At 38.1% G+C, this 21062-nt stretch overlaps 1 protein-coding gene across 14 annotated transcripts in view; it reads right to left on the bottom strand.

The window, feature by feature from the left end:
* LOC102691457 (myelin transcription factor 1-like protein) overlaps window positions 1-21062 on the bottom strand; it is a 163318-nt gene that overhangs the window by 20893 nt on the left and 121363 nt on the right. For 13 of the 14 annotated variants that reach the window (XM_015358181.2, XM_015358151.2, XM_015358140.2 and 10 more), the window contains 6 exons: window positions 16106-16240; window positions 9418-9508; window positions 6487-6594; window positions 5853-6064; window positions 4856-5106; window positions 837-1061 (listed from right to left, as the gene is read on the bottom strand). In XM_015358181.2, coding sequence (XP_015213667.1) covers window positions 837-1061; window positions 4856-5106; window positions 5853-6064; window positions 6487-6594; window positions 9418-9508; window positions 16106-16240 — 1022 coding nt within the window. The remainder of the gene's footprint in view (window positions 1-836; window positions 1062-4855; window positions 5107-5852; window positions 6065-6486; window positions 6595-9417; window positions 9509-16105; window positions 16241-21062) is intronic. The other variant, XM_015358208.2, reaches the window with a different exon arrangement.

Here is a 21062-nt window from a genome sequence, read left to right as displayed (position 1 = left end):
AGATGACACTCTAGTAAAAACAAAGATTCTCTCTCAGCCAAATGAAGCAAATCTGCAGGTTCTGCTGTGTTTCATTGTTTTATGTTATATTTATGCACAATAATATAAAAACAAGAGCAAAAAATCAAAATTAATACTCTGTCTGCCTTTCCAAAATCATGGTTTAGAAAGTGATCACTGTTAATGTGTTATAACATGTTTATTGAGATCAGACATTTTATGCATTCTAACACTATCATTGCATATGGATATTAAAATTCAGTGAATGCTAGGCTGTTTTGTGTTTTATTTTACATATTCCACATTGTGAGTATTAACATGCAATGCTTGTAGCCAAGAAATAAACTACATCTGACGTTTCTGATCAAAGGCAATGGAGACCTGAGACACGATAAAAATAACAATGTGTAAATCAATATAAATGTAATAATAACCATTTTTACTGTATTCAAAGTGCTTCCATAGGTTTCTTTACATCCCTAATGTTATCATTAAAATATTTTTTTTTTAGCTTTCACTGTCAAACTTCAAAACTGTTTTGGAATGGGGTGTTAAAATGACAACGTTAAGATTTTAGAAATGAGCAATTCAGAACAAAACTAAAAATATATAAGAACATTCAAATGAGTGTACTAATTGGTTAGCACAAGTCTTGGGGCTTCTGAAACATACAACACTGACCTAGCGGCCTTTCTGTCATTTTGAAATAACACTTTCCGGAGCCCTCTAACACCAAATCACAAAAGGAGGAGGCAATGGAGCACTTGACTGGTATGAAGGCATCCATTTCACAATTTATCTGAGGATGCCAGCCCTCAATGTATTATTTCCAGTACCTCTTTGGGATCATCCTCGTCGATCTGCTTTATTTTGGTGTAGTCGACCGGTAGATCCCAGCAGTCGGCCTCATTCATTTGGTAGCACCTGCTGCTCATCATGGCCTGTCGCTGTGGAGACATGGGCTCCAGAGGCGTCAAAATGGCACAGCTGCCATCGCGTCCGCGCTGCTTGTTCATGCTCAGATCCAGTGTTCCATTTTCGTCCACTTCAATGTCGGGATTCTGACAAAGAGAGAACAAGCCACATTGGTTTACATTCCCGGCTGTTCAACACCCTCTTAATGTTTTAACTTGTGCTAGTAGACGCAGCCCTGGCAGCTTAACCCTTTCCGAGATCAGTTTCCCTTTGTGTTGGTTAAGCTCTGTAATGACAAAGAAGAAGCAGAAAAAAAAGAGGTAGAAGAGATTACAGCCCTAGGCCTGGTCTGAAAATCTCTAAATACTCGTGGGACTGCATTACTGGGACTGTCATCAGCTTCAAATCTGTTAGAAAATAATGTTAAAAAAAACAGCTGCATTGCACTGCGGCTTCAGCCCTGAATTAAGTTGTGCTTTTAGACTGTGAGGCCATTCCAAAAATTACAACACTGCAGCAGAGCTCCAGACAACCAGCAGGCTATCCTTAAAAAGAGGTCATTCTCTGCAAGTGGCGTAGGAAGAGCAGGTAGAGCAGAGCAGAGAATCAACATTGATCCTTCAGTTTTAAAAGCTCCATTGTGCCCATTTGAAATAACTGCTTTGCCTTTTCAACTCCTCCAGGCATTTGCCCTTCTAAAAATCAAAGGCAGACTCAGATATGTTTACAAGTCTCAGGCAGGAGATATTAGGAATTCTACACCCTTAATTCTGTTCACAGGGGGAGAAGAAAATTTGAGTCTGCAATGAAAATTTTAATAGTTCAGCAGCCTTCTCTTTCAACTGTCTCGGTCTCTCCTCTCTGGAGGGCTCCCTTCAAAGAAAGATGAGTGCGGTGATCTTGATTTAGATCTCTGTGGACAACAATACAAATGGCAACACGCTTGAAAGTGGCTCAGTACTAGAGCTAACGGCAGGAGGCTCTCAGAAGACTGTCGTCCGTATACAATCAACCTTGCCTGACTGCAGTCACACCTACAGCCCTTCAGGTGCTTTAGCAAATAAGATAATTAAAAAAAGAATGGTTCGGAACACAACAGTAAACAGCAAGTCCCTTTAATTTGTACACTGAACTGAATGTACCTGATACGTTTCTCATATGGTTTACTACCCTTTTTTATTTAAGATTTCGCCAAAAACACAAAGCACTGCAGTCGCTCTGGTGAAACAAATTAATCTAACAGGGCCTGTGGAGATGGACAGAGGAGCCCCTCCAGCTAAGGAAAGCCCTCTTAAATGTGATTCCATGCGACTCTCCCCAGGGCTGTATTTTCTTCATTACAGCTGAATAGATCTATATCCAGTTAACTGTGAAGTGGATTTGTGCATATCACTGCAGCAATACAGCTCTGAAGGTTACAGCTTAAAATGGCAACCTACTTTGAGTTTCAAGAAAATATGATACACTAGCTTACTTCAAGCACTGGTCAGACCTTGCTCTGGTACCCTTCGAGCAATTAATATCAAGCGCAGTTAATGCAGATATGCTTTAGATTTGGAACACCAAACATTAGTATCTCAGTAATTTTTCTCGCTAGCGTCAGCTGCTCTGCCTTCATTTGTAATTTTCCAAGTGGCTTTTCTAAGCTGCTTTTTTAAATGAAAATCTTTAGGGCTAGGAATATGCCTTCCTCAAAGATGGAGGTGAAGCTAAAACTATCTTGTCCAGTGACTGCCTCTGCACTTTTGACTTCTCTAAGCTGACACTGCTGCATTTGAGAGCTAATCGTGTGTGCAAGCTGTGATGGAATTTTCTGTAATACAGACTCCCAGCTACTTTGGAATTAGGCTGTGAGCATTGTAGCAAATCTCAGCTGGACCTTGAAACACACTCTGATACACATTACTCTCAGTCACTGGTCTCTGGAGATACAAACGCTAAACTGGTCCCACAGGTGAAAGTCCATTCCACTCAGCTGATAGAAATTAGTACAATTAGCGACCCACAGTGCATGCTGAGATGCAACCAGCAATGCAGCACACTGGCACTGATAATAACAGCGGATCATTCTTACTGTAGGATGGGTGTTTCCATTAAGATTTTCTTTAAAATACTCTCACGGTCTAGTCACTTTGCAGCATCTCCTAATTATTTCAGACCAATATAGAAATTGGTGAAATAGGTTTAGATTTAAAAAAATCATTCTCACTGTCCTTTCAAAGACCTATTAATAAAAATCTATTAATGATTAAAGACTGTAATCATGTATTGGAAGTATGTTTTCTAATACCTTTCATTAATGCACGTTCTTTTATCTATATACAGTACTCATTCCATTTTTTATTTTTGATTTTTTTCTTTTATACTTGTTACATGATTTACTCTTATATAAAGTTATTAATTGGAACTTAATCAGTTTGACTACAGCATTCGTTTTCCCCTTATTGTATCCCACCTTTAATGCGCTCTGAGATGCTGTACTATGAAAGAGTCAAGTAAATTAAAATAAGCACTGTGTTACATAGAACAAACAAAAGGAAATCAGATTCTTTCTGTTGTCCTGCAGGAGCACATTTGAATGCTCCTGAGTAGACAGACTTCCAGCGTGGAAGGCAGATACATCATATTTAATTAAAAGTGAAAAAACATCACAGCAAGAGACTCTCATAGCTGTGCAGTCCCAGAGCTACAGTTGATAGAGATGTGCAGTGATGACAGAGGAAAGCCCCATGCTCAGCCACTGTTATTGAGCGGACATTGAAAGTATGCAGTAAGAAAACCAGTGGCAATAAAATGGAGACTTCAGTGCCACTATTCATTACATTACATGACTCCACCAGTCATTAAATTACCCTTGCAAATTGCCATTTTTGCTCAGTGCTTTTCTTCAGAGCTACTGTACATACCAAACTGAATATACAGTATAGGAAAGGCACCACGTTAGATTTTCGCTTATGAAAAGACACGAAAACAAACACTGAACACAAATTTAATTTCCAAGGCTTTTTCCTACTGAGTTATTTGGCATCACTCTCCTCTCTTGAGAATAGTGACAGAACAGTAACAGAAGTGCAAAAAGTCAGTAGGGAAAGGAAATTCCTTGCTGAAGGCAGCTCCTACTGTTCTGTGTATGGCTTTATGCTTTGTGAAAGCAGAATTATCTTTCCCAGAACAATGCTGTCAACATCAATACGAGACGGCCATTTGTATTCTGTTTTACATTTACAGGATCAGCTTATTTTGGCTGATAATACAGGGATATGCTCCTTTATCTTTTATAAATGACATATTTGGCTCATTGTGTGCTGCTACTATTCCCTACTTCCTGCTGATATTCAGATCTGATTTGAAATAAAGAAGTCCCCCTGAGCTTGATAGTTAAAATACAGTAGTAGCAATCTTTAAAGACTATGTGCAAGCCTAGAATCCTTTCTTCTTTTCTTATAATTATTCATATTTCCATACACAACAACCACCCAAGAAAGCAGCTCCTTTATCAGGGTATGACACAATTCCAGTAAGGAAACATAAAAACTTCTGTATTCAGGCAGCCAATGGATGCCACAGATAATTAAATTTACAATCCTTTGACTTATTTCAGGTTAGCACAGGTTATATTTAAGAGGTGCATGACAAGACCAGTATTGTACAGTACACGTAAGGTCGCTAAAAATGTAACCTGGGATGAAATCAAGCTTTATGATTAAAAAATGTATGTTGTCTCATCACATGTTGTCAGGATAACTTATACAACACTGGAATCCCCCACCCCCCCCACACACACACATACAGTATGTAAACACCCCTCCCAATCAGAATTAATCATCTATCGCTGCAGCTCTGGGCTCCCGAGGTTAGATGTGAAGCAAACCATCATAAAGAAAGAGTGGCTGAAACATGCCAAGAGTGCTAATGCACTGAGCGTGTGGAAGAGCTTTACCCCAGAGCAGAGATCCTGAGGCTTGGTGGAGAGGTTCTGAGGCATCTCCCGGCAGCGCGTGGAGAGGTTGAGGATTGCAGTGGCTGCCATGTGGGCGGCCTCCATGTCGTGGGTGTAGTCGAAGCTGCTCTTGCTGCACGTACTGCTGGCACTGCTGCCTCCTCCACAGCTCATGCTGCTGCTGCTGCTGCTGGGAGCGTAGCTGCTTGTCGTGCTGCTGGCTGAACTGGAGTTTTTACAGTACCGCTTGGCTGCAAGGACAGGCAACACGCGCAGCACTGTCAACAGCATGTGCTTCAGACACACCAACCCCCCCCCAAAACATACCCAACGACTTAAATATTATACCATAGATTTATTCATTTATACACATACACCCACCAGAGTCTATCATTACCATACGAACAGTTCCATCTTGAGTGCTGCTATATTAAATCTGTGGTAAGGTGAGAGAGGTGCTTTATAAAATGAATTTCAACAACAAGCACAGCCTCAGAGCTCTATCTTTCGAGAATGTAAGTTCTGAATTTTAAACACAATAAAAGCTGCCATAGAGAATGTGAGATCGGAGGCTTGCTTAACCAGCATTGTAATCAGAAACTGTTTAAATTGATAGGAATTTTGTTTTCTAAAGAAGCAAGAGGCAGTGGGCATCTATATCCTGTCATGGGTTATAGTGAAATGCCATTAACAATTAAAGAAAAAAGCAAAAGAAGATACAAAGGGGAAAAAAATCTTTCCCACTGTTGTATGTTACATCAGTACTTTCGTATGCTACTTTTTCAGAAATCATTAGTTAATTCAGAAAACATTAACCATTTTGGATTAAAAAAATATATTCTTGCTGTTGTCAACTAACCCTCTTGCACAGGTGAAGAATAGGACAACAGACATTTATTACAATTTTATCATTTATGAGTGATTTATAATCTGCTCAACAGTGTTATATTCAGCATTCCTTCCAGTAATCTGCACAATTAAAATATATAGTGCATACCATCATATCCTTTAGGAGACCCATCCCTGCCTTGGACCTTGGGTGCAATGGCTCGTTTCCCGTAGACGTGGTTGTCATAGCTGTTGTAATCAAAGGTAGTCTTGGAATACTTCTCTAACTCCTTTGCCAGGTTAGAACGAGGTGTCGTTGTGGAGACATTATTTTTGTAACCATACTGTGGAATTTCCAGCTGTTTTACAAAGCACATAGGCCTGGAAAATAAACCATTATGTGTTGTATAGAAATAAGACAGCTGTTGCACTGTTATTTTTTAACACCTAAAACAATAATGTGAGATGCAATTTTAAATGATACAATAAGTGTTTCTTAAATAAAGATTAATGTATAAGTTATACAATAGCAATTGAATAGGTAATATCATTCTTATTGCTAATTCTTCTTCAGATTAGTATTAATAGTAGTTAACAGTAATAGTATTAATAGTGGAATTTTGAACAAGAAAGCTGGAAAATTCTCTCAGATGCATTGGGAATACACTGCAAAATGTGCTGTATTTGTAACTATTATAATATGCTGAATTTAGTGCAGTATTGTTGTCATCATACAAACAATTCAAAGGTATGGCGCACTTCTTTCAGTAAAAAAAATGTGAACAAAAGAATAGATGCAATACCTTAAAACCCGGTCCGAAGCTTGGTTGGATTTTGTTCCATCACAGGTCTGATGCTTTTCTTGAGCCTTTGCCAACTTCTCTGCAGCAGCGATGGGACACCCAGAGAGGCTGCAACAGCATTAGCACAATTGAATTGTGCTGCCAAGGGGACGGCTCTAGAACAGTGCTTACTCAATTACATTTCCTAACACACCACACATTTAAGCTTCTGAAGGGCTCGTTGTTGAATACAGAAACCCTTGTTTACATGACTGTATCTAGCACCCTTGGATGCATCTGACTATATAGAGATAAACTATCCAGCCCATTTGAAGACAGGTATGAGGTTACATACTGTAAAAGCATAGGATGTACAGTATAGAGTGTTATGTAAGGGCAGCGTGGAGTAATGTTTAGGGCTTGGGACTCAGCAGGCAGGTTGTGGGTCCAGGCCCTTCATACAGACACTGCTGTTTGAGCAAAGTACTTTACCCCAGTCATGTCTGTTGTGGATGTCTGGGAAACATCATCAAGAGAATGGTTCTGTTTTCGTAGTATTGTATGAAAGAATAGAATGTTACTGTTCCTCATGACAAAGACTGAAGGTCTCCTAGTGCTTCAATAACCATGTTCAGGGCAGTGGCATGGGATAATGGTTGGGGGCTCTACACTCATTACTGGAAGGCTGCAGGTATAACTCATGTGGGACTCATGTGGGACACTTGTGGTTGACACTTGCTGTTGTCCCTGTGTGCTTGGTATTTTGTTCACATTCCTCTACTAGCATACCCTGATGTTTAAATGGTAAACTTCTCAACTGTTATTGTAAGTAAGAATTTGGTCTCAGCTGAATTTTCTAATGAAATCAATGTTTAATTAATGTAAGCAACTATAGAAATTAAGAAGATGATGTCATCAACCTGGCTCCCCCTGGCATCTGTCACAGACTCTCATCAGCTGGCGAGTTGGAGTAGCTGGAGTCGGTTTCCAACCAAACCTGTTCCAGCTACTCCTCAGAATAAATGCTCAGACCTGACAGAGCTCAGAGCTCTGTCATGGTGTTTTGACAGCTGAGCCTTTCAATTTGTGCTTTCCCCGTGTCTGGCTTAGCATGTTTTCTGACCCCATCTTTGGTCCTGACCGTGTCTCAGGATCACCCCTTTGCCTTTGTTAACTGCATCACCGACTTGAACCTGGGAGTCTCACTCGATCTCAACTCCAGGATTCATTGTTGTTTCTCTCCCAGTTTTGATCCTTGCCTGTACCACCATGGACTTGAACTGTGTTTGCCCGCACCACACTCTGGCTCCCTGACCTGTTGCAGCACTGAGCACTACATTTCCCTGTGTGTGTGGCGACTCTTGTTTTGCGAGTCTGCAAGCAGCCTGCTCCCCTGCTCCAGAGTGTGCGATCCCTCCCCCTCTGGTCTCAGTAACACGCAGCTCTGGGCTATTCCCTCTGTGCTGTTTGCAGGCTCCACAACTCAGCTGCCTCTCACCAAGCACTTGGGTTATCTAACACTTCTACCACAGGAGCGTTTAAGACTACACTAGAATTTAATTTTAAAGTTTTGGATTTATAATAGCATCTGTTTTTCGATCATACCTTCTTCCCTGCACTTGTAACTAACAATTTTTTGAATCTGTTACAAAGTCACATAAGCTTCTGCCATAAAAAATCCTGTTTATGTATATACTGTATCAACTTGAGCTTCAAATTACAACACAGAGTCTCTTCATGTGGCCAGGTGTTGGGATTTTGGTGAAAACTCATTTTAAAGATGGATAACATTTGTACACTGTGGGGTAACACAACATACAGTAATGTCTGAATAACCCCAAGGCGCTCACATACATCCTAGCCAATTACATTATATTCCTTCTTTACGTTTCACAAAGACTTCATTTTTACATTTTTGTGTGTGGGATTTCTGCAGCAGTTCTCTTAATAAGTTAACATACAGAAACAAATTACACTGAGCACTGAAATCTAACACATTTCTAAGCTGACACAGAACTAAATCCTTGCTTTTTAGTCGTAGCTAACTAAGGGGATGTGGGATGACTGAAGAGGCACTATTTGTCTGTATGTTGGGTTTCCATGACAGTAGTGGGAAGAAATATAAAGGTACAAAGTTTTGCTGTTCTTAGCTTTGTTTTCCGTTATTACTTCTAACAACTGTAATTTCACTGCAGCTCCCTAAGGAGATGTTCTATATACTGTATCATTGCCTAAAGCGACTGCTGGCAGAATGCAAGAGAGTAGGGGGTGAATTCAGACTCCTAGTGCAGATCAGCTGCAGTTCTGTGATCTGCTGGGGGCACTTGAGACTCCAGAGGTCTGCTCCACACATTTGTACCAGTGTTCCAGGGAAGTGTTAATAGCAAGAGCTACACCACATCCCATAGCATCTGCTAAGTGTGACCGTCTTCCAGAAACTTGCTACATCACTGGACTGGTCGCACTCTCAAATGCGACACCTAAGCATCTGATTAGAAGGGCACGAATTCAGAAAAGAGGTTTTCAGCAACACCATTGTTTGCTGGGTCCTTGCCTTAAAATGGCTCATAAAGTGTCGTTAATTTTTTTAACTTTACAAGTCCCTATAATTTTTTCAATGTGTTTTCATTAACGTTACATAAAAAAACACATACTTCTGAAGTTGTTGACTAGTAATCTCACCTTAATCTTCAACCACTTTTACATGAAATCACAAGATCATCACTGAGTTTTGGCAGTCCTAACTGTTAATGTATCAGAAATATTGTTAATGTGAGAAACTCTGACAAGAAGCATTGGTCGATATAATTGGTATTAGATCCCAGTACTAGGAATAAGAAAAGAAACCAAATAATTATTTTTTTTGATTAAGATAAGTCAATGAAGGGGCACCAATAAAGGGGCTGTGTATGGTAACATTTGTAAATGTCCATGGAATCTTAAAACACTTACCTTCTATGGGAGTTCCTGTTGCTATTAACATGACCTCGTCCTGTGCAGCCAGGTGTAGGGCACTTAAGAACATTTTCATACATTGCAAGAACTTGACAGAGAAAGAGTGGAAGATAAAATGTGTAGAATAGGGGAGGTTAGCAGTCCCAGAAATAGCTAATTAGATTAGTTTGTGAACGGTTAAGATCATTAGCATTACGTAAACACAACATTTAAAGCAGTAAGAACAGAGGAAAAGATCAACCTAAGCATGCAAAGTGCCAAGCATAAAGAAGCATAAAGAACATTGGAAAATCAGAGGGCTGAGCAGAATAGACCCAGTAAGTATTTTCATATTCAAGTAGGTAGCTGCATCAGCATACATAAGCTGCAAAGGAACAGGTAAATGTTTATTCCATGCTAAAAAGAAAACAGCTACAATGTTTTGGCTGTGGGGTCTTTTTCAGCCTTTCTTCTGACAGCTGAAGAAGGCTCCACAGCCACAAAGTTGTCTCTTTTCTTTTCAGCACAGAATAAACCTTTACCTGTTTCTTTGTATTTTCATAGTCTTTTTTGTTTTTGACCTGTTAGTATACCAAATTGAGTAAGACCAATAGTGCATATATGGTATTTATAACTGTATACATTTGTCAGTTCTACTAATTTTACACATATGGTATGTCACTGTCTAATGCAATAAATGTAAATGCGAAACTCTGTTTCTGAACACATTCTATGAAATATGTTCATTCTGAGCTGCAGAAATGTTCCACACATCTAAGAAAAGAACTGCAAGATGATACAAATCAGGCAAAATCTGTATTTGCAAGTTGCTCTATATCTATATATGTAAGAAAAGGTACTATGTATGTACTGTTACTACCTATTCTGTTGTATCCATTACGGGGACCAATTAATTAAGCAAAATAATTGATTGGGATGCCATAAGTGGATCAATGTATGAGATTCAGTTAAATACTGCACCCCTGGCAATTAGGTCCTTATCCATAACATCAAACTCTGTCGTAGTAAAAAATATTTTCAGACACCCAGAGAAGTACATCTCAGCTTCTGTTTTCTTTCAGCACATGAAGGAAGTGAAGGGAAGTCACCCTAAAATAACATCTTTACACATTCAATCTCACTTCATCATTATCACATCTTTAGACTGTAACTTTCATCTTCATATTTGTGTATAGCTATTAATTAAAAAGCAGCAGGCCTACATGTAATTGAAGACACCATACCACCTTTACAGGGATAGAATTTTCTGCGGATTTAGATGTCACGGGTAGATTAGGCATTCTCTTAACAAATAGTCATAGCTCAGGTGGTCGATAAATCTCTATGGCCTGGACTAAGTTCTGCTGTTTAATGTTCGATAAAGTAGATCTCCAAAATAATTTCGAAGGAATTTATTGATGCTGAACCTTATTTCCTTTTTCTCCCATTCTCACAGCTCCCCTCCCCCATATTAAGTTAACAAGTTAAAAGGTGACACTGAGTGAAAAAGTAGCAGTATCATCACATTTCAAATTTAACATATTTTCTTATTACATCATATTAATGATACTTTAACTTATATGGGGGAGCATGTTGTCATGACCTATCAAGGTGCTGTGAGTCATCAATCACTCAAGAATATTATAACACAAGCGATGTTAAAAATAAGTTGGGGGCAACTGATTAATCTTTTTATTCTTCTGAAAAGAAGTTCCATCACACTTGTGCTAGTATGTCCTTGTTATATTGTTGAGTAAAGCAGTTCATTGAGTTGTCTCTGTCAACAAAAAATATTCCTTCAACATGTGTAAATGAATTTTTTTTGTAGAGCAAGAATTATAGATGCTTTTATGAAATCTTGAAATCACATTGGACTGTATATTTCTTACAACAACAACAACAACAATAATTGTTTTTCCATTGCTTACCCCCTTTAACTACAAAAGGTTAATGATGAGTAAACATAATGAACAATGAAATATTAATATTACACTATTAACAATGTTTGTGGGTTGTTTTCAAAATAAGAGTAAGAGTAGAGATAGGATCTACAAAGCTTTTCAATAAATACATAAAAGGCTTCACTCCATGAATTAAACTCCATGAACTAATTTGGATTTGCCACAACAAAGGGGGTTGCAATCAAAACATTTTAGTACAGTAACTTTTTTACACCAATAGAAATACTCAGTCTCAGCATTATTGTTCTGACCAAAATATTTGATAAAAAAAAGAATATGCCTCATTTGTAATTCAAAAATTGGACATCAGTGGGAAGTGGTGAATGTTTTTGCAAGGCATTCTATGTATGCTGCACATATTTCAAGTTCATGACAATTCATCTAGCCACTAAATATTTCCCTGACAATTTTTCCCCACAGACAAGGGCAATTTACATCTATTTCTTTACCAATATAGTTCCAAAATGTGACTCTCATAGCAGGTGATTTTAGCTGCAAAGGAACTTGCTCTGAGTGCAAAATGATCTCTATAGTCCTGATGAGTCCGGTTAGACCCAAATAATTGGTTGAGCACCACTGGGCTATAATTGGGATTAATTTACCAGTGCTCTTTTAGCTTTTCAGCAAAAATGTGAATTGCTGGGGGCACACAGTCTTGCAGTAATGTCTCAGAGACTCAGTGCTGCTCCAATTGGCATTAATTCTCTTGAGAGGTACTGTGTAATTTGCATCTTGTCAAATGACAAATACCTCTGCAGGTGGGCATGTCAGAGGTGTATGTCTGTGTGCCTCATTCTCTCTTGAGTGGCGCAGGAGTTACTGACATAAAGATAGGTCATTTACAGCTGGTGATTTCAAATTTGGTTGACAAAAAAATAAAAAATTGAATTTTTATATTTAAACAGAAGGATCAACAAATCATTACACATTATAAAAAATTGGGTACCAGTATTATGCACCTTATTGTTGGCATGATCATTGCCTCATTGTTGCAATAGGACAAATATCTAGATTTGTAGTAAGAATTTTGCCATTTGTTATGTACAAAAGGGGAACAAGATTGAATGATAATACTGTGGCAATCCACTCCTCCCCCATTTGGACTGTTCTTTTGGCCCTTATCCTTTGCTCTCTGGCTCCCCTTTTTCAACATTTGTACCCCCCTCCCCCATAAAAGCAGGAGAGACTCCTGCTCACTCTTGTTCTCTTCTCCCTGCTCTTCCTACTCCCCATGAACAGCACACCCGCTGTCAATAAAAGGGCAACAACGCTTCCACACCAGCCAGAACAACAGCCTCCTTGCATTCCTCCTTCCATTAACAGCCTAAACACTCTCAATGTCACAATGCCTTACCAGGAATAAAAAATATCTTCCTACAAAAGTATATTCAATAACAAAGCAACTTAACCAACACACTACCGTTGAAATTGTATTGTGGAAACATTTCTGAAGTATTTTAAGCTCAGAGCCATCTCAATATCAATAACTAAACACATACTGTAGCTTTTTGAACAATACTGGTTTCCTGAAATAAACAATACAATACAATGATACTATATGTGTTTGTCTACTTTACATATATAGTGAGAGAATTTGTAAGAAGAAGGGTATATTTTTAATCTTTCTTGTATTATGAGTCTACAATATTTATGTACTCATGATTATTGTTGGTCTGGGGTATCCAAAGGATTATCATGAAAAGTGAAATAATTGAATGTAATGAATGATCGCAGGATTGAATTCTCATGACGAGCCATTGACATTTTTTGTCATGTGGACAGCTCCTTACATACCTGTTTGCCAGCAACTCTATTTTGCACCTTTTCGATGTTCATATTGTGTGTTCTTAGAAGATGTTTGCAAGCTACTCGGGCCAAGTGTGACTTGGCAAACAACAGATGGCTGAAATATGACAGATTGTCCAGAATCAGAAGTTTGGAATCAGTCCCTGGTTCAGTCTTTGCTTTTGGTTTTAGTCTGTGTTTGTTTACCTATCCATCCATTTTCTAACCACTTCTTCCAATTCAGGGTTGCTGGGGAGCCAGAGCCTATCCTGGCAAGCAATGGGCGGGAGGAAGCACAGACTCTGGATCAGATGTCAGTCCATCGCAGGGCACACAGACACAAACATTCACACACTCACAGCAGCGCCAGTTAACCTACAGTACCAGTATGTATTCTGACAGTGGGAAGAAACCGGAGTGCTTGGAGGAAAACCATCCAAGCACGTGGAGAACACACAAGCTCCACACTGTATTTGCTTTATGTTCAAGTAAAAATAGTACACATTTGTTTAGAAAAATATTTGTTTTCAGACGTTCCTACTTATTGGTTTACCATTGGGCTTAAGGCATGTCCAAACTCACTGAAACTAATGTGGTCCACAGTACAAAAACTGTGCTTTGAAACCCAAATATGTAAAAATAAACATAATAACAAGTTAGAAAGTCTGAACAAATTTATAAAGTACAAAATGCAGTGATTAATAAAACTGTTCTTGAGTTGTCAATAAGAACACCTGAAGCAAAGCTGAAACAGTGAGTATTTTTCTTTAGGCACAATATCTGAAAGCTTAACTCAGCACCTTGAAGGGATTCTTAAGATCCTTAATAAAAAAAGGATCGAGTTCTTGAAAAAACATGACAGGGTGACCCCTGATAAACAGAGAAATCATAAACTGGAAATCAATTGGAGTATGAAACAGGAGTACTAAATTACGTACTAGGCAAAGTTAAAGCTTTGTAGCCTGATTTCATCAGATCTCATAAAGAAAGCAGGATTAGATTTGGTCAATACTGGGATAGGAATAAAACTAGGTTACTTCAATAAGTGCGGCTGATGGATCAGTAGGTAACATTCTTTCCTCAGCACCAAAATTTCCCAATGAATGTCCCACCCAATAGGGTGACCAGGGGAAATGTGCTGTAGGAGGTTTGTCTTCTGCTGAGATATTAAATCTCTAGTTATGACATCCTGACCATTACAAATATCATGGCAAGGTTTGAAAGGGGAGACAATTCCAGGGTCTTCGCTAAACTCCGCAGTGTGATTGTACAATCAACTACAACAACAACAGCAACATTAATATTAATAATAAACATGGGCAGCTCAATGATGCAATGCAGAACAGTGGTGCCTTGGCGCTGGGGCCCTGGGTTACATTTCAGACTTGGGTGCTATCTGCATGAAGTTTGTACTGTATGTTCTCCCCATATTTGTGTGGGTTTCCTCCAGGTTCTCCGACTTCTTCAGACTGCTAGGTTAATTGGCTTCTGGGAAAATTTGCCCTAGGTGTGTGTAGCTGTGTGGGTGTCTGCGTGCTTAAGTTTGAGTCTGTGTGTCTGTCCTGCAATGGACTGGTGCATGCCTGTCTCCCGAACATTTTGGCAGAAGACAGAAAAAATGCTTTAATATTTTGAGACTTTTCCTTTTACTTCCAAAGGAAGCCACAGGGGAGGTGCTTCACCCCATTTACTCCAGTCCACCCAGTGTTTTCTGGGAGTCAGCAATAAACTTCAATAAACTTCAGCCTGTTAAGCCTCTAGGCTCAAGTATGGACTGTGTGTGTTTATTGTCAACATGAGTTAAATACTTAGATGGCTGCAAAAATGTGACTTCTATGAAAAATGTTATCAACCTAAATTTGCATCAAGAAAACGAAGAAGTGACAGGTTAAATTGTTCCAGAGTTAATAAACGTTCAGCTTAATCTTTTTCAGACGTGTGTGCTCCGTGTCACTTTTATGATCATAGGCTGTTTTAGAAAACCTTTAATGCAGTTTGGACTAAGAGTTTTTGAAACAGGCAAAATAAACTGCCAGTTTCAATAATTAAGAAGAACCAGATCAGAATTAAAATTCTTTCTTATGAGAGTTTTTATTTTAATAAAACTGATTCTGCACTGCTTTCAGGACAGTAGAATGGTGCTTATAATTTTATGAGTAAGACCTTGTAAGCCCTGAATTTCCATTGCTTTAAATATTTGTCAATATTACATTCATACCTACAGCACAAGTACAAGTGACAGCATTGTTTTGCTTCAAAGAGATCTTGTAGAAATTAGAAAGTGAACTAACATATTTTGTTGAATCTATTACTTTGAATTCTGAGTTTACATAATTCCTTTTGCAATTCCTTTTGCAAAACTAAATATGAAGCATACAGGTATTCTAATTGTTATAATAAAATATTACAATCTGTTGTGTAGTATAGAAAGAACTGATGTAAGGTGATGCAAAGCAAACTATTTCAGTATTTTAATTTTAACTTCAAGAAACAGTAAAAGCTCATATGCCAGTTTAGTGGGGACTAGCAAGATAAAAGCAGAGTAAAGTGTAGTAAAGCACATTGATATCACAGTAAAGGTATTGAGAGGTAATGTAAGGCACACATACTGTGGGAAATCATGAGAAAGCAAAGTATTTGTACGACAGAAGCATAATGAAACTGTGCAAATACAATTCAATTTGACTGTTGTATATTTTCCATAAGACGGGTGCAACATGCACAAACAACATGTCAGGCCAAAAAGACAGAGCCGTGCATGGAAAAGGATAAATTTCAGCACAGGGGGGGAAAGAAAATCAGTGCATCAGACTTTTTTTTCATAACCAGGAGTGCAAGAGAAAAAGAAACAACAACATTCAGAAAAAAAAGCAGGGAAACAAAGTACGTTATATATATTTGATACAAAAATATAATAAGTTTTGTCACCTAATTGATAATTATATTTCCTTTCTGCTTACTTTCTGGAGGTACCCTGTCTTTGTGGGGACACCCTGATAAACTCCGATGGTGGGGGTACAGCCCTGTCACATGGCCCGTCCCATCACATCCCGGCGTTGGGCACTTGCTTTCTTTCTTCTCCGCCCGTGAAGAGTCTAGAATTGGAAACACGGAGTTGAAGGAAGTCCATACGGCAGCAAACATGATCCGTGAAACACCTTCCCTTCTTATAAAGTCCTTTCACCGGCCACCCTTTTCATGATGGAAAAAGGGAAGGTTGAATCATGGCCCCCCAAAAATGTGAATCCCATAAAAATATTGAGGCAAAATCTGCGGGGTCACCAAAATCAACAAAAACCTTGCACAGCTCTGACGAGCTTCAAATCAACAGGGAATCACGTCATCAAGAACAGTTTAAAAAAATATTCTGCAAGGTGACGTTTTCTACTTTTTGCTTCCATTGCAATTTATGTACAGTACAGTATTCCTGAGGCTTAATCCAGAATAATAAATGTTTCACAAATAAAATCAATATTCTTATATTCTAACTTTGTTAAATTATCAAAATAGTATTCATAGGATGCTATATATATTTACTGCACTATATACTGTATTATGCAAAAGTAAGATATTAGTAAAGCATGTTAGCTGGCCAAATCACAGAACTGTTTCATGAAAACTATACATTGCAGAGGAATTTAATTTGGCACACATACCAACTGAACTATGGTGAAGGTACTTATGAGTTTATAATAACAGCATATTATGGAGGACAATAACATCACTGTTGTTCAGAAGAGGGAGGAAAATGATTTTCTAGGGTATAAAGTCATCTGTCATCTTGTATCTACTTTCATTGGCCAACATGTTCCTCAAGATCCTATTTGGAGTATAGTTTCTCAGTACAGGTGCTGGAATGGGCAAGATAAATATGTGAAAATATTTATCAGGAAATGTAATTAAATGTGTGCATTCCTGATTAAATGAAATGTAAAAGCATACAGTACAATAATTTTGATAAAAAAAAACATTGTGACGAGCAGAGATATCACAATCTAATAAATTGTATATATTGTATTTTTTATTATATATTGTATATATATATATTGCATTATTATATATTGTATTATTGTACAGCTGTATTAAATATTTAGGTAATTTACTCCAGTGTTTACAGCCATGCATCATATGTTACTAAAAGGGAGAGAGGCACGGTGGCACACTGGTTAGCATTGTTGCTGTGGAGTGCTGGGGTCCTGGGTTGAATTCTGGACTTGTGAGTTTGTATTTTCTCCCCAGGTTTATGTGTGTTTCTTCTGGGTGCATCTGTAAAAGATGTGGCCCTGGTCTGTGTGTGTGTGTGTGTGTGTGTGTGTGTGTGTGTGTGTGTGTGTGTGTGTCTGTGTCCTGCAATGGACTGGTATCCCATCCAGGGTGCATCCCACCTTGCGTGTTGGGTTAGGCTACAGCTTCCCTTGCAGTCCTGTACTGCATTAAATGGTATAGAAAATGGATGTATAGATAATAAAAGGGGAAAATGTGATAATAATATGTTGAAATTATTTGTCTCTACACATATACTGCACACTGTAAATCAATGTCAAGCTTTAAAGACATACAATTTATGATTAAACACTGATATTACACACCAAAACAGGAGATTTCTATACAAAACAGAACTCCAACGAATATATTACAAATTTATAGTGTGACACAGTGGCGAAAATTCACTTTTCACTGTGATACCGCTGTTCACCACCAGAGGATCTTGACATTGAGAATCCATTTTCTTTTTAAACTACATGGGTGTTCCTAATTGGGAACCCTATATTAAATGCTCGCGCGGCTGGTGTGGCGTTCGTCTCAGACACTCGCCAAAAGCTTTACTGCTTAGGTGCTAACTCGTTCTCCCTAAAGAAAATCATTTTCTCCTTGTCTCTAGCTGGTCTCTGTTCTCCCTATCAATTCTTGCATACTTCCCGTGGATCGATTCCACACCTGCACTCTGATCCCGAAAGGGAGTAAAGAAAGTGTACGCTTCTGGTTAAAAGCATGGTCAGACCTCACACATTATCACAATAAGTTTTGCAAAGGTTAAATACAGTATGTAGTGATTAAAGAACACACGTTTAAGTTTCTACAATAAAGATAAAGTTAATATACAGTGTATGCAAACTTCCTGCACAGGATTCGTCAAGATGTGACAGCATTATAGTTTAGCAGAAAATGAATGCACGATCCATTCAGAGCAACAGACTTCATTCACACTGTTGTTCTGTCATGATCTGAAAAATAACTAGCCTACATAAAAGCTATAGTGAGCATATCTAATCTGGAATATACAGTAGGATACTTTCTAATTATTGTAGATCTGCAGGAAGCATATGCACTGACCAGGCCAGAAAACGCATCAGGCTGAAATATTTTAAAGGAAACTATAAATAAAAATATACCTGCATGTACCAAACCTGACTGCTTCATGTTTAGTAGAATTTGTGGGTACATTTTAATCCAATACTTGTGAAGATCAACAACCATAGAACAATACATCAGACATTTAAGGATTTACATATTTACATTTACTTAATCAGGGGAAGATAAAGCCAAATTTTAATCCCTACAGTAAAATGCTTCTCATCTTGTTCAAAACAATATTTGCCTAAAGGATACAAAAAATGTACAGTATATACTGTACTTTTGCCAAAGATACACCCAGCAAATCCACTGGACAAGTTTTAAATGTACTTGCTTTTACGTGATCCCCTTTGATTATTTTAATGTCTCTTTCAGCTTCGAGTTGCAATTCATTATGTGGTCATTCTCAAAAATAACTCTGCTTTGGGTTATTGTTTTGTAGAAATCTTCATAGTATAAATAGGATTTTATGTTTGAAAGAGTTAAATTTGACCAGAAATGCAATTTCATATTTCACTAAAAATGTGCACTGGGTAAAAGATAACACTGAATAAATGAATCTGTATGAAAAGCTTATCAGTATAGCTTTCTTAATGTATTTGAGGGTGACTATCATTGCTATCTCTTCCACAGTGAGTTTTGCCCCACAGACAAATTTCATGAACATATTATGGTCTAAACTCCAACTGCATTAAATTGAGTAGGAGCAATTGTTCAGGTTTCACAGCCATAATGTTTCCAGCAGGAAGCTGTTTAAATTCAGAGCACAGGAAAGCCAGATTCAATAATAAGACTCAAGCTACAGCACTTCCACCTCTGAACCTGAATGCAGTGTCTGGACAGACATAAAGATGACTGGCATTGCTTAACCTGAGCTTTCAGTCTCTCACCTAAATAAACATTTGTACAAGTCAACACATTGTGAGCGTATTTCAGTAGTTATTGGAATCCACACCTAATACCTTTCTCTTCTTTTTCACTACAAACAGACTCCAATTAACATCTAAAGAACACTTTGGGATAATGGAATACTTTGAAACAACCATCTCTGCCAGGAATGGATGCAAATACAAGAAGATGCAAATGACTTGAGGTCATTTCTTAGTGCATTTCTTTAAGCAGCTCCAGGCAAACAAACCAGTGGTTTCTGTTTTTTTTGTCAATACATTGTGATATTTATGCTGCCATCGGTGAAACAAAGTTTTTTGAACACAGATTTTTTATTTATAATGAAACATAATGGATATTCATATAACAGAACAGGAACAGTGCTTTACACTTACAGTACACTTTCCACAAAAAATAAATTTCTGCTACAATGCTCCTGTTCCTATGATCTGGCCAGTGTGACGTGTTTTGGCACAGATAGTCTATATCCAATCGCTGAGGTACAGTAGCTGCATTTGAGGGACTGATTTGGCTGCCCGAATTGAAATAGCCAGTTTAGTCTAAACAAAACTTGGCAATTTTAGAATGTTTTGGTTTACAGTAATCATCCCTGCATTAACATGGAGAGAATGGGTTAGTGCACACATAGTTTTCTAAACAGTGCACCTTTCAAGCTACCCAGATGTTGATATGTTACAGGGTCTGTGCTGATTGTCTAAGAGATTAAATGGAAATTGGAGAAAAGTGTGGGACTAGAGAAACGTTGGAGTTGTTTCACTGGGATTTGAGTGAGCTCTGTCCAATTAATACATTTTCTGTTTGTGGCCTAGACATAAAATATTAAACAAAAAAAAATGTTTAACAAAAATAAAAACAGATGATTTGCCATTCTGTTGTGTAAAATGCAATCCCACTTTGTCATTTCTTATGTCAAGATACAGTTTTCTTGTGGACGTAGGAAGTCTCAATTTTGCTAAATGATAGCACATCAATTTTTCAAACAGCAAAAAACCAGATGTGACATTGCCAGTCAACGTGCATAAATATCCAGACTCAGTCACCCGAACTGAAAGGCCTTTTGCCCTGGCTTTGAGTTTATTTTGGTGCTAGCATTTTGAGAGCAATTCTTATCAAAGACAGCAAAAAAACAAAACATAAAATCAAAGAAAAATGCTGTGCAAGTGATGTTATTTTTCTATTTTCTATATGCCAACTCAAAGAATGTGAGAAATATAATATTCCTATGCTTCATATTAAAGGTAAAGATTGTACCTGCAGGAAGTCAAAATACTGCATTAATAAAACCAATGGAAACTATTGTAATATAAAACACCTATAACAACATGCAACACAGCTGTTCCTCAAAACGCAATTAAAGTGTTAACCATTGATATGTAGGTGTAGAAACACATTAGCTCCATAAATAAAATAAGCAGTGGCTCACAATTGTTGTGTGGGGAAGGCATTAGTCAGGCAGTGTCCTCACAGCTTGTAGTCTTAGTAATGTTTGTGACTCACTGATCACCTGCAACTCCTGCAGACAGTTCTCAATCTCCCATAAGGCAATGGAAATGAAATGGCTTTGACAGGTGGGCATGTCAGAAAACTGTGTCTGCATCCTCATTCTCCCTGTGCAGTGCAGGCTTTTTGCAACTGGTGAGTCTAATACAGAAA

This window comes from Lepisosteus oculatus, chromosome 2 (assembly GCF_040954835.1).
Source record: "Lepisosteus oculatus isolate fLepOcu1 chromosome 2, fLepOcu1.hap2, whole genome shotgun sequence".
Lineage (NCBI taxonomy): Eukaryota > Metazoa > Chordata > Actinopteri > Semionotiformes > Lepisosteidae > Lepisosteus > Lepisosteus oculatus.
The sequence above is the reverse complement of the archived record's forward strand: the minus strand, read 5'-3'. Positions and strand labels throughout refer to the sequence as shown.